Source organism: Schistocerca piceifrons, chromosome 4, assembly GCF_021461385.2.
Source record: "Schistocerca piceifrons isolate TAMUIC-IGC-003096 chromosome 4, iqSchPice1.1, whole genome shotgun sequence".
In the NCBI taxonomy this organism is placed as follows: Eukaryota; Metazoa; Arthropoda; class Insecta; order Orthoptera; family Acrididae; genus Schistocerca; species Schistocerca piceifrons.
Window position 1 is genome coordinate 387,934,378 of NC_060141.1, and position 18,866 is coordinate 387,953,243.

At 43.8% G+C, this 18,866-nt stretch overlaps 1 protein-coding gene across 1 annotated transcript in view; it reads left to right on the forward strand.

The window, feature by feature from the left end:
• Positions 1-3,989: 3,989 nt before the first annotated feature.
• Positions 3,990-18,866, forward strand: part of LOC124795863 — a 76,528-nt gene continuing 61,651 nt past the window's right edge. Inside the window, exon 1 of the mRNA XM_047259945.1 lies at positions 3,990-4,244. Coding sequence (XP_047115901.1) covers positions 4,095-4,244 — 150 coding nt within the window. The 5' untranslated portion in view covers positions 3,990-4,094. The remainder of the gene's footprint in view (positions 4,245-18,866) is intronic.

Genomic DNA, 18,866 nt, shown 5'->3' on the forward strand with positions numbered 1-18,866 from the left:
AGAGGGGTGCACTCAGTCATTGTGAGCTTAATTGAGGACTGAAACGACTGGGAAAGTGGTCACGTGACCACATGCCCCTCCATATCCACACCCAGTGGCGCCTATAGGCTAAGGATGACACGGCGGTCGAACTATACCGTTTGGCCTTCTGCCGCCAGTTCGACCGGAGTTATGTATATACAGACTCAAACTATGCTGAATAAGATACTCCATATGAAAACACTGAAGGAATAGATTTGAACCTAAAGTAATATTCTTAATATATGTTTTATTCGCAAAGCTAAGCTTAGTCTGTTATTTTACTTTAGCTCAAGGTTTGATGGTAACTCTGTACTGTTATAACTATTGCTGGCTGTATGAAAAATGTTGCCTAAACTGAAAATACATAAACAAAAAATTCCTTTTCCTATAAGAATAGTTGATTTTGATGTGTACAAGGAATAAGGAAGGAAGCCTGGAATTTAGCGTATCATCGACGGCGGTGTCATCAGAGGCGGAGGACAAGTTCTGATTATGACAGGATGGCGGAGGAGATCGACCCTGCCCTTGTCACGCCAACGATCTCGGCATTTGCCTTAAGCGATTTTAGGGGAATCACAGAAAACATAAACCTCTATTGCCGCACGGGGAATTAAACCGTCGTCCTCCAGAATTCGAAAGCGAATCCAGTGTGCTAACCTTTGCATCGCCTTGCTTGATAAGTGGACAAAGCCGCCAAGATGTATCGTTCAGTAAAAGTAATACGCGCTTATCTGAAGACACCTTCCCGCTCGCTGCCGAGCGTCTCGTCAATTTCGCCAGTCGAGGTAGAACCATTCTAAACATGAAAGCTGATTTGAACACCGCAGTGCTTTACTAGGGATGAACCACTCTCTGACCGGTGAACTGATTTACCCGTCTACAGAGCGACATACAGTTTACTCGATTCTCAACCGAGTGCAGCTTGAATTATATACATTTAGATATCGTTGCCATAAGTGAAAGATGCGGTCAGTGGCAGAAAAATGTCGTTGAACCGACTGAGGATTGAACTCCGAACTTTTGTATTTTATGTCTCATGCCAGTTTAGACAGTGAACCACAATTAAGAACGAGATATCGAACGCTTACTGAAAGATCAGGGTGGAGGAATGGATACTTCGCAGGTTTTAACCCAATGCGCTATCGGCACTATAAAAATACTGTTCAGGATGTATCAAAAACAGTCATCAGATTTTGCACGTATATATTTCTGAAACTAATAAATATATAAAATAAATTTTGTTTTTTGATGAACGGGAAACTCAAAAAAAAATTTTCCTACATTTTCATAGGTGTTCAATATGCCCCCCCTTGAGATGGCCTATGTCACTGCTGTATTCAAATTGTTCCCACACTGCAGCGAGTATGCCTTGAGTTACATCTTCCACAGCTGCTGTTATGCGATGTCTCAGTTCATTCATTGTTGTTGGTAACGGAGGCACATAAACCCGCGCAAGAAATAATCACATACAATCAGGTCCAGTGACCATGGAGGCCAGTAATGTAAGGTTGAATCACTTGGTCCAGGGCGACCGACCCATCGTTCACTAAGCGTTTGATTTAAAAATTTCCGCACTTCCATATGACAGTGTGGCGGTGTCCCACGCTATTGGTAAATGAAGTCGTTCGTCCGCAGCTCGTGGTCGTGCGGTAGCGTTGTCGCTTCCCGCGCCCGGGTTCCCGGGTTCGATTCCCGGCGGGGTCAGGGATTTTCCCTGCCTCGTGATGACTGGGTGTTGTGTGATGTCCTTAGGTTAGTAAGGTTTAAGTAGTTCTAAATTCTAGGGGACTGATGACCATAGATGTTAAGTCCCATAGTGCTCAGAGCCATTTGAACCAAATGAAGTCGTTCGAATCAGCCTCCCACTGTGGGAAAAGAAGGTTCTCAAGCATATTGAGATATGTGCTTCCTGTAACAATATTCTCGGCAAAGAAAAATAGACCATACACAAAACACATTAAATTTTGGAGAGTCCCTCTCACGTTGTACAACTTCATATGGTTGTTACGTATCCAATATTCTCACATTATACCGTTCACCTTTCCATTTAAATGAAATGTTGCCTCGTCAGTAAACACGAAGTGTGGAAAAAAACTGTCATCCTCCATCCTGCCAAGAACGAAATTACAGACTACATTCGTTATTGTTTGTCACCTTCACGAAGAGCTTGCAGTAGTTGAATTTTGTATGGTTTCATGTGTAAACGTCGACGCAACACACGCCAGACGGACATCTGGGGCATGATGAGCTGCACGGCGAACGGATTTCTGCGGACTCTTTGTGAAACTATGGCGGATGCTTTAAACGTCTGCGGCAGACAGCCGGGGACGGCCTGGTGATTTGCCTTTAAACAAATAACCTGTTTCTCGCAATTGCTCCTGCCATCGTCTGATGCTCTCTAGTGTGGGAGGTTCCACATCTTACATTACTGACCCGCACTGCGCGAAACGTAGAACACAAAAAGTTTTCTGTTGTCCCGACACCATTTTTGCTAGAACTGAAGTGAGCGTACACTGTTGCTACCAAACGAGATCCATGTAAAATTCGAGAGTTTGCTCTTTCCAACAGTACGTTTTCACGCATATATCTCAAATAACATAATAGTTTCGATTTTTTTGAAATCGGACGATTCTTTTTGATACACCCTGTATTTAAACCAGAATGACAGAATCGGTACTCGAATCACAGTACTCCGACTGTCATTTCAGCCACGCCATCCAGCTCGAAGTGTAATGAAATCTGCATTGTTACGTACATTAACGGAAAAACAAGAAGTAGTTGGAGCAACATTAAAATGCAAAAGGGCTAAAACGGTAGACATGAACATATATATACAAGGTGGCTAAAAAAGAGAGTCTGTTTTGATATAGCAAAGCAAGAAGTTCATTTTTACAAAATACACAATCAAAATATATAAACATGTTCATCTAACCTTCCCATTTCATGTATGAAAATGTGAGGCATATGACCTCCTCTACTGCGCTGGCCTGCAAGAACTCTACCCATGAAATTCACTATGACTGCACGATAAGTTTCACATCCATTTCGTTGACAACTTATCGAATTTCCTCCTCTAAGTCATGCATTTTACGCGGTTAATTAGCATACACCGTTCACTTAACATTACCCCAAAGAAAAAAGTCACAAGGAAGTAAGTCACATGACCTTGGACTGTCATCTCTTCAGCTGCTGCGTCAACTGAATTTTATATGGATGGTAATGGAGATCATACCGGAGAACTCTCCGTACTGAAGAACAGCTTAACCCCAATTGTTGGGAAAGTTGATGAATTTATTTCACTGGTCTAACAGCCACACTGTCACGAACTTCCGCAGTGTTCTGCACACTTCGGCCAGAAAGACGACACCAAGGACTAAGTTTACTGTGGAATCTGTCTCAAAAAACTTTTTCGTAAGTCTGCGAACTGTTTATTCATTCGGTGTCTCATTACGCACTAGAATCGCGCTAAGTCGGCTGACAGTTGCTGCATAGCTTTCTCCATTCTGATAAAACGTTTACACGATTAGCAGACGTTGAGCGCAACTGGACTGCCCCATGGTTCGGCACCGACCGCGAGGAACTCAAACCGAGTCAGCAATCGGAATGTTCCTGACAACAGAAACGAATCAAAGCAAGGTCACCAATAAACAAAAATTACCACTCGTTTCAAAACCGGCGCTCTTTTTGAACCACCTTCTATGTTCTCGTTCAGGCGCGGTTCCAGAAAGGAAGAGGGGTGTTCGTTTAGCAGCAGTTTAACGTGACCATGAAATGGAATCTTTTCAGCGGAGTATATAGTACGTAATAGTGCACTGATATTCAGTTTACACATTCGTGTCAAGTTCAGGCGCGGTCCTGAAGCACGCTGCAGTCTACACAGATCGACTTGGCGCGCTAGTCCGTATGAGTGGAACGTCTGCGCAGTGGTATTCTTTGGACTGTGACGGACGTCGCGGCGCGGCGCTCAGTGTTGGTCGGAACAGATGGCAGTGCGTGCTGCGCCTCGGCCAGAGATGGGCGTAGCGAGTGGCGGGAGTGCGTCATGCTCGGCGTGACGTTGGAGCCGCGGCACGATGGCAGCCACCACTGCTGCCGCCCTTGCGTGCCTGCTGGTTTTGATGATCGGCAGCGCGCGCCTGCAGGACGCCGAAACACCGCTATGCCAGCGACCGGGCTGCAACTGCGTCCAAAACACCGCGAGCTGCGAGTTCGCTCCTGATCAGGCAAGTCGGCAGGCAGTCCGACAAATATCCTCCTAGCAAGTGCGTACTACTGGTCCATCGCAACAACGATTGTGCGACGATACTAAAGTATTACGCTAAGTGAAGTGAACGTGTATGCTCCAGGACGCTAATGTTGTTTTGGAGATATCATTTCAACAAGTGGGTTGTGTAACAATGTCGCTTCGATGGGAGCAGGTTAGAAGAATTCTTCCTCCCACGTCAGCGATTTATCCTCAACTCCTGTTAGTGGGTAGCAAATATTGCTTGGAAAATATACCTAAGGACTCTGAATAGATCACCTTCCACATTTTTATCAGCTCATACCGTTCAAAATAGCCCTAGCATGAATTTATAGTACCAATATTTTAAACAATATCTTCGGTACAACTGTTTTTACAAGATTAGTTATCCTATGAATGCTAGTATTCCTTTACAAATGTGAGAATATGTAGTGTGACAAACATTGAGTCAATTCCGAAGCATATAATCTCGAGACATAAAAAGAAACATATCTATAATCTGCGTATCTTGAAGAACGTGTTTTTCTTTTCAGGCGTTACGGGTTGAAACAAAAGAGGAACAGGTGTCAGATATAACGTTCATGAACGCATGCATATTCGTGCTTGCTGGACTTGGAAAGCCTCAGATTCTCATCTGTCTAAAATTATTCTGAAAATTGCCTCAGTATAAGAGATGATAAAATGCTTGGTCAGCTTAAACAGCTGATCTGCAACGTGGCTGAGACTTATGTGATCACCGAAAGGAAGGAGAATGATCGTTTCAAAGTCTCAGCTGTTGTACTTGATAAACCGGATAACAAGTGCGTCAACAGGACGAAAGTTTTTCATGCAAGCGCCACAGTAGGTGGTTAATTCTTTAACAATGGACTAAAGCTTCAGCCATTTTGGTAGAAGGGAACGTCTACGCGGAGATTTAAGATTCTATACCCAGCATGAGAGAACCTCGTTAGTAATATTCTGAGAGTAGTGGGAGAAACACTGTTTCTACAGATTTAATTTTTGTAAACATATTTGCCCGTGGCTTCCTAGTGACATTGTCCAAGGTGTTGCTTCATCTCCGTGTAAATTCGTCATTTCGTGGTATTCAGGAACAAAAAGTGAGGTAATTTCCATGTTTTTTTTCCCATGAGGCTACGCTTCTGTCCGCTTCCTTCAGTAAGGTTGACATTTTGCTGTCAGCTGCGAAAGCCAACTCGGTTCAGGTTTAGAATAAGAATCACGGCTACCGAAGAGAGGGGCATGGCTTCACACGAGACACATCATGCACTCATTTTAACGTGCGCTGAGGTAACTCTCCGGGACGGGTGCCAGCTTTATTTCTGTGAGATGCAGGTGCACTTCACTCACTAACAGCTGCAGGGGCAAGGATGCTGGCCTCAGTCCCAGGTAAAAGCCATTACTTGCAATCTCAAAGGAATGAACGCAGCTGGAGAAAAAAGGACACTTTCAACAACCTGTCACAAATGACGCCTGTCGCATCAAAGTCCTCTCAGTCGCAAGATCGCAGTGCTATTTCAGTGATTAAACTTGCACAGGGGTTACGGTGCGAGACGGCGTTCCACGAAAGAGCAGTGTTCAAATTTCTGCCCACCCATCATGCTTTACGGTTCCTCATATCGCTACAGGTGAATGCTGCAATTATTTTTCTCCACATGTTGAGGTATTTCTACACGCGCCGAAATTCCCAAAAAAGATGTTGTGTATTACTCATTTCGGACATTTTTATTTCAATCTGAAACAGAAATATTAAACATTTTAATTCATAAATATAGAAAATTGATCATCGGACAGACTCGAACGAAGTGGTGCGGTGGTTAGCTTTCCGAGCTCGCATTCCAGTGTAATGGAGTTCAAATGTCCGTCTTACTATGCTGATTCGTTTCCCTTGGTTACCCTAATATACTGTATGGTACTTTTGCAAAGAATATTGCCTATTTTCTTCCCCGCCCTTCCTCTATCCGAATTTCAGCTCTGACTCTAGTGATCATAGGAGACCGTGGCTTTGTCTCTTACACTGTAACCGTCACCTACACCGTAACCGTCAACCAATGTCGCAACACCTCCTCGTTAGCTCAAAATTTCAGGTCCAGCTACATCTGTGATCTCGAATCACTGTAAAGTGCATGGCAGTACGTAGTGTATTTCTTATTTTATGCCATGTAGTAATTATTTCCATTCCTTTTACAGATGGAGCGCGAAAAAAGTAACTTCTTGTATGCCTCTGCGCATGCCATAGTTGGTCTATGTTTTATATTTAGTATCTCTGCGTGTAAGTCATCATTCGTAACGTATTTCAGCTGTCTCAAGCACCTTGATAAGTTACCAGAAGGTAGTGAGACAGAGGAAACCAGATCTTTTTTCTATTGCTCTCCACTCCCTTGTCTGCCATTTGGCAGAAAGCTCACAAAGATGATGTCGACCCCCATTAAATTTCCCGTGCTTTCTAACAGAATTTAGGCCCGCGTTTATCGAAGCTTAGTGAATCAATGGGGACACTTCTTTATCGTGTTTCAAGCGAGCAGCTAACATTCCATTCTGTCGTCCGAACAAATGTTGATCTGTTAAGTAAATTTCTTTGCTTTTCTTGTTAGCGCAGAAGTGAAAGCAACGTAGTGGTGTGTACGCACATAGTGTGGAAATTCAGACAGTTTTAGTACAACAGATGAGGCTCTTCACCCAGTCCTGAAACTCGTTCACCGCGAAACACCTTTACTCCTGCCTACACCCTGCCGGCTGTACCATCCGCCCTTTTAACACGAGTGAACACCCGGTATCAGCTGACAGCCTGTCAACGCACGGCAAAGCGCCTCTGTGCGGGCGGAAGCTGTTAGTAAGCAGTTATCGGAAGACGTAACAGCTTGATAGCATCTCCGCCCCCCCCCCCCTCACAGACAAACACACACACTTCCTGTGAAATAACAATAGAATGTCTTTAGGTACAATTTATTTACCGACAAAAAGCCGCTTCGTTTTCATGCATCTTTTTAACATACAATACAAATCGAATGCACAGTCAATGCTGAGATCTTTTTATAATTATGAGTCCATGCTGAGACACACACACTTCCTGCGAAATAATGACTGAATGTCTTTAGGTGCTATTTATTTATCGACGAAAAGCTACTTCGTTTTTCATGCATCTTTTTAACACACAATACGAATAGAATGCAGAGTCCATCCTGAGATCTTTTTACAGTTATGCAATTTCTGTATTATGACAGTGTATTTCACAATGATCACATGTGGTAATATCTATGTAGTTCCAGATTTTTAAATAGTCACAGACTAAGGACGAGTCCGCAAGAGAGCCGACTTATTTCCCCGCATGAGTAAACTATGTGGTTTCGAGGGCTATTCGGAAAGTAAGTTCAAATCGGTCGCGAAATGGAAACCACTGTGAAAATAAAAAAATGTTTTTTTTTTTTTTTTTTTTTTTGCAACATTTAGCTACACTTTCCAGCTACTTCTCTACATAGTCGTCGGTCCCGGTCAGACATATATCGTAGCGTTGTACCAACTTTCCAATACCTTCGTCATAGAAAGTAGCCTGTGCTTTCCGTTAATTCTCTACGCTGGTCTACAGCTCGTTGTCTGTGTTGTTTTTATAGCCAGGGGTTCATATAAACGGAAATGTAACACAGAGGGAGTCAATTATGGGGTGTATCGTGGCTGATCAATCACTTCCCATCGAAAGCACTCGGGGAGTATCTTCATTGCCACTGAAGAGTGCGGCCGAGAATTGTCAAGAAGAAGGAAACGCATGGCAGTTATGTAGGTTGCATGACACAGGCGAAATCTTTCAGCAGGCCGACATACGTGGCGGGAGACACCATTTTCTAGGTATCTTTATATGCTCATTGTGCGCTCAGAACTGCAAAGAGCGACTTAATGGGAGCGACAGGCATACTATAGACACTGCCCCAACACATTTGTGCAAAACTTTATTGGATTTTGACTGTGGTTTCCATTTCGTGCCCGAGCCGGACATTACTTTCCAAATAGCCCTCGTAAAATGTACGACAGAAACAAAGCTTGGGATTCCAGACTTTCCAGAAAGTTTGTAGAGTGTGCATCACCCTTGAAGCCTTTGTACACATACGAACTGTTGCGGTCTTAGAAAGTTTGACTTACGAAAACAAAATTTTCATGCAGTTTTGAGAGACAGCGTATGAAATGGAATATTTTTGGTATAAATCTTTTCCGATAACGTTAAAAATCGCCTTGTACATTCGCAATAGAGTCTACCACAAATTCAATTGCTGTCCCAGGACATTTAGATTTATAAAGATGTTGGCGTCCTAGTTATATCGGGATAGTACAACGTATATAAAGTTATATGGTAGTTCCTGATTTATGCTGACCGCCAAACAGACGAAAGTACGTAATGTTTCAATTATTATCAGCATGGACGAAGTGAATTGCAAAATACTATGAAATTATTTTAGTCGCGAACAATGTTACGGTGTAAAGAGACGTAGTATCCTTAAAAAATAAAAGTTCATCGACTTCGCATCGGAATGTGCGCCCTCCTTATGAAATGGGCAGAGAATACAGTTCACCAGATAGCGTCTACGAGTGGACAAGATACCTTCAGTGTAACCACAGAAGCAGCTGTCCGCTCCCCTTTCAAACGTTCTCACACGCCGACTTTAAAACTTTTAGGACGACGTAAAGAATCAATAAATGGGTTATATCTGCGGTATCTAACTAATACTGATGGACAGACGGCCGACATTGCGGAATAAAGTTCCCTTCCCGAGAGTACTTACCGCCGTCGTCTGAATGTGCTTGTGATTATACACCGACAAGGCAGGTTGTTCTAGTTATGACTTGTGGTGCGATTAGCAGGTGTTCCTGGAAGATATGCTGGTACATAAAGTGACCATCATTGCACAAAGTCGAGCTTGTTTCTCGTATTTAAAGTTTCACTGTACCTTATCTGCCTCGGATTGTGTGAAGCTTTTCTCATGCCGGAGACAGAGGTACATCAGTACCATGTCTCTATCAAAACACTGATACAGTCGTTGAAAAACCAATTTCGCGTACGTGACTTTTCCGGATTTAGGCCACTTGACGTACCTGACTCAGCGCAACTGCTCTTACCGCGGGAATGACGAATTTTCAAATCCTCTCAATGAAAATGAAGGTGATAGAATACCGCGCGAGCCAAACTAGGCAAAGAAACGTTTAATTTCCGCGCAACTGCAGTGCCAGAAGGCAGTGCGAAATGGGGGAGAGGATACTGAAGAGGACTATCAAATTGGTGCAGCTGTCAAATCATTCTCAAAAAAAAAAAAAAAAAAATCTCCACTTTCATCCGCCCTACTTTAAAATGGAAACCGATTTTTCTGTCAATGAAGAGGTGGTCATGTGAAAAGCTGTTGATTTCCATCCACGTGACTCTCGTACTTATTTCCAACACAGAGAGAAACGTAACAAGCCATTTAAATATGCTATGGCTGCACGTTCTTTCGCAATTATGCCGCAAATCGACACAATATTGTTTCTTCAACGACTATATGCGTACCAAATACTCATTTTTAAAAACTAGTAAACAGTCGGGATATCTGGAACATAAGAATCAAACGGTTTCAAATCGAGCGCCGAAAAGACCGATTCACACATGCGTAATTGGACGAAAGATTTTTTTTTACATTTATTCCAGTTGCAGACCACAATAAGTGTAGGATGCTTTAGTTTATAACTAGAATTAATATAAAAAGAAGGCCTTCCTGCGTCCTGTGTTTTTTCCGGTCATTTCGCATTCGTAATACGTAGGGACTTCGGAAAGTAAGTCACACATGTTATCCTATGCTAAGTCCATTGTGCAGCAACAGTGGCACACAGTCAAAGGTGAGTACATGTTCAGTTTTTTTGGCTCAGCAACTCATATTGAACGACACAAGACTCGAAATATTTCAACATTTTCTTTTATCTTGTTGACCAATAAATGAAAATCATCGACTGTGATTTCCAATTCAGCAATAAGATTTACGGAGTGCACAAAACAAGGCAAATGCTTGGTTTTCGCTACTAACTTTGCTACATTTGCTTCCATATTGGCATTATTATCAACAACAGCTGTCATGCGGACGAAACTTTGGGTAAAGAATAAAAATATGATAAACCATTACTAGGATCACTCGATGCTACACCTCGTATAAAGTACTGATCTATCCATCGAAATCTATACGCGGCAAACCACTGTGAAGTGCACGGCAGAGAGTACGCCCCAATGTACCAGTTATTAGGCATTTTTTTGCTTTTCATTCACGTTTGGAGCATAGGAAGAAAGATTGTTTAAATGCCTCTGTGTAATTAATCTAGTCTTGGTCCCACAACCCGTACGGGAGCGACATATAAGGGAGTTGTAGTAAATTCCTAGAGTCATAATTTAAGACCGGTTCTTGAAACTTTGTGAGTAGGCTTGCTCGGTATAGTTAACGTCTATAAGTCTACGTATATGAGCTTTAATTACTTCCGTACGAGTGTCCAGTTATTTGCTGAACTGGTCTGGAGGACAAGTCCAGTCAGAAGCGGAAACCCGGTGATGAGATTGCGCCACCTCGTCCCCTAGTAGACCAGTGGGAGTGTCGTCGCAGTGACTGGCAGCTGCGGCAAGCTGAGTCGTCGCGTTTTGTGAAGCCCTGGCGCGTGGGAAGCTGCCGACAGGCGCAGCAGAGCGACTGGCGCCCACTGCGGCAGGAAACCCTACTTACAACGACGTCCCAGGAGCTTAGGCGGGCTCCCCAGAGCTCCGCACGGCATTAGCAACGGCAGCTTCTGACAAAGTAATTAGTCATCGCTTTCCCCCGATCGCACTCCACTTGTTTTGGAAACAGTGTCTGAAATCATAAAAATTAAAGAGTTACACACTCTCGATCCCTGAGGGTAATCAGATACATTAACCAGTCCGTTGTTACTTCACTTGCACTGGAAAGCATTTCTCGCTGTGAAGCGGAGTGTGCAATGTCTGTGTGAGATTTGGAAGTATCAGATCGGGACTCGAACTGCACATCTTTTTGACTGAATGAATCATTACTCAGCTCATAACTCCACGCTAGTCTTCTTCTTTCGTGCCTTATTTCCCATGTGTCTTGAGATCGGCCCTCCTGGTCTTGTTATGCCATTCATAGTTTCCAGGCCGTTCTTTAGGGTCCTAATCCATGTATTTTGTCGGCATCCGGGGCCTCTCTTTGGTATTTGTAGGTTGAGTGCTGGTTTTCTCATGTGGTTAGGTTCACGGCGCATGACCTGTCCGTACCAGCATAGACGATTCTCCTGAAGCTTTTCCGATATGTTTTCTAACTTAAATGACTCTCGGATGTAGTCGTTTCTTACTTTAACTTTTAGGGTCACTCCTTCAGTCTGTTCAAATGGTTCAAATGATTCTAAGCACTATGGAACTTAACATCTGAGGTCATCAGTCCCGTAGACTTAGAACTACTTAAACCTAACCTAAGGACATCACACACATCCATGCCCGAGGCAGGATTCGAACCTGCGACCGTAGCAGCAGCGCGGTTTCGGACTGAGGCGCCTAGAACCACTCGGCCACAGCGGCGGGCTCCTTGTCTCTGTAATCTGGAGTTTCATTTCCTCTGATTTGCGCATGGCCCAACATTCTGATCCATACATTACAGCTGGCCTGATCGCTTGTTTACATGTATTTCCTTTGACTTCGACAGGCAGTTTCGCATCGCAGAAGACTCCTTTAGTGACTTCTGTTTCAACCAGCCTGTTTTTATACGGTTTTCAGTATCTTTACCCATGGAGGTTATCACTGATCCAAGGTACTCCATACTCCAGAGGAACTGAAATGTCATCGATTCTAACCTTTCTGAGGTGGAGTTTTCGAATACCACATCGAAAAACATCTCCCGTTTCACGCTGCGAGTCGGCCCATGACAGCAGTACTCGAGAGAGAGAATAACAGTTGTTCGTTGCTCTCGTAAAACTTCTGATGTGTATATGTTTGTTTACTGCCGCTTCTTCCTACTGGAAACTACCGTACGGCATCATAAATAAGCGTATATTCCGGTAGTTTTTCTAGCAGCCTTGGTCAGTTAAGATCGCAACCGCATTATCTCTACGTTACATGTGTTGCATATCTTTCGGGCGTTATTCCATTTCAATCGCTTTGTTTGCGTATGCGATCAATGTCTTACTAGATACCCCTAGAAACCGGAAGCGATGAGCCGTCTAGAAACTGAGCAAGGATATATAAAGACCCACATAACCTATGGAACATTTTTGTTCTGCATAGTTATCCTACTCTCTCCTATTTAAAAAGAAACTATTTCCAGTAAAATTGAAATTGTCAGTGTTTAATTCAGGTTTATTGTTGGTTTGTAATATGAAAGAGAGGAATTTTGTAGTAAAAATTAAAAAATCAGGTTTATAATATACTGCTATAAAACTCAATTTCCTAAAAACATGGCTCCAGTACTTCGTCAAGCTCATTTATGTTTGTACATGACCGGCCGAAGTGGCCGTGCGTTTCTAGGCGCTGCAGTCTGGAACCGCGGGACCGCTACGGTCGCAGGTTCAAATCCTGCCTCGGGCATGGATGTGTGTGTTGTCCTTAGGTTAGTTAGGTTTAACTAGTTCTAAGTTCTAGGGGACTAATGACCTCAGCAGTTGAGTCCCATAGTGCTCAGAGCCATTTGAATCATTTTTTGTTTGTACATGTAAACTCCACTTGCGTCAAAAGTAATTGTTTTGGTTACATAAAAGCGCAGAAGTTTCACTGTCAACTAATTTTTATTGCTTATAATGCACAATTCATATTTTGTAAGCATATAAAATACACGATAGACTAGCCCTGAATGACGTGCGGTTCTAATTATGTGGAAAACAAACAAAAAAGAGAGAGACACCGTCGGTATCAGTTCCTCTGACGGGCACATTTATGTTACTTTTACTACCAATCCGATCAATACTTTCAATTTACTACTTAATTTACGTAGTGTACCAAAACTACCAAAACGTAGTTTTGGTAGAAGCGCGCCTCTAGGCAACGGTGTTCACTTGCCATACAAAAGGAACATTTCATTGAAAGATATATTTAAGAAATAATGGAAAATGTGTACTTTGTACTTGCATTAACATAATCCTACATAATTTCGATAAAAGTTGTTCCATTAATTTCCAAAAATGAATATGGAAATATGAGGATAAAATACAAGTATTATGACAATTAGTTCCGATGAAAATAATCAAGTTGTTTGACTCTAGAGTTAAATTCTATAAAATTCTTTAACGTCTGTTGCAACAGAAAACGTACGCCTACTTTTCCCACATATAACTGTAGCAAGTGAGAACCGGAAACGTTAAGATTAGAGTCGACTGCGTGGCCGAAGCGAAAGGTGCTCACTGCGGCCTGCTAGGCTGTGTTTACAAAATATATCAGTTCTCGAGAACAGAGTATCCGATTCCCGAAATTTTGATTCTGCACATCATTACTTTTTATACTGCTAGTACCTTCTCCCCTACTCACCAAACCCTTCGAAATTTCTCTTCCATATTTCAACGTGCTGGCATCCCTGGGGAAAACGGGATTCATGGAGAGTGGCTTAGCCTGAATCTTTCGTTTGCGCTGTCTCTTCTAGACTGCGTCCTTCGCTCTACGGCGCACACGCGGTGCTGTTTGTCTGTTAGGAAGTTTCACAGTAGCGAGCGAGCGGTCTGCGGCAGATATTCATCTGCTTCATAGAATTAAAAACTCGGTGACCTACGGGGCTTCTAAAACGGCCCTGCGTCTTACGAGTATTGCTCGATGTCGGTACTAAACCTCAGTCTACCACTATCTTTATTCAGACAGGCTTCCTGCGCAGTAACCGAGATGAACAACAACTTTACTGAACCTCACTGACCATTGAAATCATGTGCCACTACCGACGACTGAAAGCTAAAACAAATATATACTGGTTTTACCAAATCGCGTGAGGTGAATGCTGGGATGCTTGTTTCCTTGTCTAGTCGAGTTCTCGCTTTGTATGTAATAACCTCGAGAAGATAAAGTTTGCAGCCTTCCTCTCTCTGTCTGTGCCAATATGTGTAACGCCGTGCCTTCCTCGTCTCGGCTCGCATCCTTCCTGCTTCTGTGCCTCATCGCCACAGACAGCCGCTGCCGTCTGCTTCATGTAAGCACGAAAGCTCCAAGGACGCCGCAGACCTCCCCATTCTTTTTTCCTTTCCCTTTTTGCCCCCCTTCCCCCTCTGCGCCCGCCTCTCCGGCGCAACGTCAGCGGTTATGTTCTTTATTTGGTTGTTGTCAGTTCGAAGGAAGCGCCTAGTTCGAAGAACTGGATGGCGGTACAAGATGTAAGATCGCCGCCCGACCCTTACTTCACTCTGTTCTGTTTCTTAGGATACTCTACTTGTGAGCAAATAGTCCTGGGTCAGTTTCCACTTTGGTCAGTATGTCTTCATGGAAAGAGGTACGCTAGATTTGTTTTGTTCGCCTCGGGCAATGACTGATTTACGAGAACCATAATAAGCCGCACGATGCTCCAGATTGCACGTTAAATTGTAGGTACCCCTAAGTCTATTTATAGCTGGAAAGAACGCACAACTTACACTAGGGCGAAGCCGAGAAAAGCACTGTGGGTGTTCAAAGTTCATATGAATCTTCAGACTGATAACACTCGTTATTTACATCGGAAATCAATTGCGCTGTCTTCCAGAATAGCGATAGACTGATTGTCCAGAATAACACCTGTCGTTCCTTTGCTGTTTCCTATTGTCTGCTACTACAAGAAATGGTATACGTCGTAGCGTCACCGTCTGCTGTTGGTTTCAAATAGGAGTTCCACCCTGATAAAAATGTCGTGTGGCTAGGGCCTCCCGTCGGGTAGACCGTTCGCCTGGTGCAGGTCTTTCGATTTGACGCCACTTCGGCGACCTGCGCGTCGATGAGGATGAAATGATGATGATTAGGACAACACAACACCCAGTCCCTGAGCGGAGAAAATTTCCGACCCAGCCGGGAATCGAACCCGGGCCCTTAGGATTGACAGCCTGTCACGCTGACCACTCAGCTACCGGGGCGGACTCCATCCTGCTGGTACGTTAACACAACCTTGTTGGGTAGACTATTATTTTAGAAAATTCAGCGAAAGTTTCAATGAAAAGAAAAAACTGTCGTCAAGATTGTTCTGAACAGCACAGTGCTTTAGTAGCCATAGTCTGGTTAGAGGTGGTATGCCGTTACATTGCTCCGACCTTGGATCTGACTTATTCAGTGAGTTACATGGGGAGCGAGAGTTTAGCGTGGACTACGAGCCAAGGTACAAGTCGGCATTTTTCAACAAACAATGCCAGAGGTGACAGAAGTGAAAAGTCACAGGTAAAAATCGTAGAACTGACCGCAATATTATGTTGACATATAATTTTTCACTTTTTTATACAAATGAGAGGGAGAATCACTGACATGCCCTCAGGTTCCTAGGTCCCTATCACCATTCCTGACACGTTAAAATGAGTTTGGAATAGAGACAGTAAATAACACGTCCCAAATCGCTTGAGGGGTTTCGATTTTGGTTGTAAAGTCCACGAGGACTATTCCCTCAAGTTTCTTTATCCATGTATTCTCTTGCCCTGATCTCTGACGCAAATGGGTGAAAATATGATTACAGGAACCACTTTCGGACTCAAACGACGCCTACTGAACTGGCACTTTGTCGTACAATTACACTATTTTGTGTGCCTGTCCCTCTGCCAAGCCGGCCGGTGTGGCCGTGCTGTTCTAGGCGCTTCAGTCTGGAACTGCGTGACCGCTACATTCGCAGGTTCGAATCCTGCCTCGGGCATGGATGTGTGTGTTGTCCCTAGGTTAGTTAAGCTGAAGTAGTTCTAAGTTCTAGGGGACTGATGACCGCAAATGTTAAGTCCCATTGTGCTCAGAGCCATTTCAGCCCTCTGCCAACACTCAAAAAGGGAAGAAAACGGTAACTGAAAATAGCGAGTACGGTTCCCGCAGCAAGCATCTGTGTGTCTCTTATAACTTGTTATCATCTATGGTCTTGTAGCTGCGATATATAAGATGGAAGCTTTGATGGAAGCGTAATTGTTTGTTTTTACCTTAAACATCGGAACGTTGCCAAATGTCACGGTTTTCTCGGTTTTATTTGTGGCTTCAGTCTGGTATCGCATAGCGCAAGTTCATTTCGCGCCGGACAAAGCTGGTCGCACGCCCACAGCAAGACGACATGAGGTAAAGCGAACCGGGCGCCACGCTCTCTTGCGATTTCGTGGCAAAACACCACGTGTTGAGGCACAGCCGATAAAATCAAACTAATGAAAGTAAACTGCGTTTAAATTACTTTAATAAAAAAGTCACATGTGCACCTGGACTTAAGTATCGTTTAAATGGTGTATGAGAACTGTGATTGTTGAACTTAGTGTGGCAGGGATGTACGCAATTTCTACGAAACTAATTAGCCTTACAACCGACTGTAATAGACCTTCAACCAAAATTATGACTCGCCTTTCAGATGGTTGAATAGAAACGTCGTTTTAAATGTGTAAGTAACCTTGCACAAACTTTCTACATGGTGATTCTGGACGTTTAGATTCGATCTAGTTTTCTCGGTGTTCCCTAATCTCTAAGTTGCTCTCCCATCAGTCAGAAGAGCCTTTTATGATTCGTGCCCGCTAATTTGTATGCGTTCGATGTTCTATGTTAACCCTACCATGGCTCACATACGCTTGAGCAGTATTGAAGTATGTGACGTAAAAGTGTTTTGGATGCAATCTCCTGTTTCGATTGTATCCAACCAATAAATGAAGCCCTGTCTTTTGCTTTACGTGCAACCCAGATTATGTGGTCCTTCATCTCAAGTATTGGTGGAAACAGATAACAAATACATTTCATACCTACTCGTCGAGATAATCCTAGGATTTTAATGTGCCACTTCTTTCATCCTTGGCAGTATTTGCTCGATGCTGAGGTACACCGTGGTACAGGTCCACGTTAAATTGTTGGTCCCTCTATAACTGCCCGGATAAGTCAGTTCAAAGGTCGTACGAAGGCAACGGCCTACGAATACGACCACAAATAGTACCGTGCTTGGTGAAGCAGTGTGGTGAACACACACCAGGTTTCGTATTGACGACAGCTTTACCTTTTACGCCAGCATAACGCAAACTCTGTACGCCACCACAAGCCGAATATAACACGAGGCGCTTTGTCGGAAGTGACGGATAGTGGCATCGGTACTGCGCAACCGGCAGCCACAAACCAACCACCTGTGTTTGCCCAGCTGTGCCTGGGCGCCCGCAGTCCGCTTTTTGCCGTTTCGCCTTACTTCCCAGCAGGCGAGGGAGCTTGCGTCAACCTCTGCCGCCTTCTCAGGCTCGTTCTCACAACTGTGACTCACGGGCTGACTTGTTCAACAAATTATCTAAGCGCGCGCCGGAAGAGGTTCGCCGGCGCCCGTCGCACTGTTGCTACTGTCTATCGCCTGCTCAGCTTTACCAGCGCCGTGATACGTCAGATCTGATCTTCCCTCTCGATCTGACATCCGGCGGAGTTCCAACAGTTCAGAAGCCGCCAGTTACAACCCTGCCATCGGACACATTTGCTACATATGTCGAGAAAGTCGTCCCCTTCCAGGTATTCAAATTTGGAATTACTTCTGCCCCACTCGTAGCTCGCTGGGATTTAGCTGAATAAAAATCGTTCTCTACAGAGAACCGGATCTCAGATCACCGTAACTGTTCAGCCAATAAGTGAAAGGAAAAAATGCCGTAGACTCATTGTTTGTACTTCTCGAATTTGGTGCTCTAGTAGTGAGAGAAAAACATAGCTTTTTTTTATTCGCCTCCGGTTTTCTAGTTCCACAGCGTCAACATTGAAAATTGAAAAACCGAAAAATGTTCTGGAGACAAAGCTGATCTTTGTATCCAATAGTCATGAGTGTTCGTGGGACTACCTGAAATATAATGGGCAGTCAAATGGAAACGAGACAGGTGGAAAAGAGTAGGTAAATTGATAATTATTTCAAAAGTAATCACCATAATTTTAAATACATTTATCCCATTGTGAGACGAGATTGTCAATGTCTTCATGGCAAAATGTTTGTGGTTGCCTATGGTATCATGCATCTCTTCATCCGTAGCAAATCGACAGCCATGAATGTCTTTCTTCAGGGCTCCAAAAATGTGGAACTCGGTTGGGAAGAGATTGGGACTGTATGGATGTTGTGTAAGGGCTTCCGAGCGAAACTTCTGCAGACTTCCGCGCTGCAGTCATGGACTGTGCGGCTGTTCACGGCGGAGGTTCGAGTCCTCCCTCGGGCATGGGTGTGTGTGTTTGTCCTTAGGATAATTTAGGTTAAGTAGTGTGTAAGCTTAGGAACTGATGACCTTAGCAGTTGAGTCCCGTAAGATTTCACACACATTTGAACATTTTTTTACAGCCTTCTTGAAATAACCTTGGCAATATGTTGGCGGGCCCACATCCTCTATACAGTCCCGACCTCTCCCCAGGCGATTTCCCCTTTTTTGGAGCCCTGAAGAAAGACATTAGTCGATGTGCTTGGGACGAAGGTGTGCACGGCTGGGTACACTCATGGATACGTAGGAAACCGCAAACTTT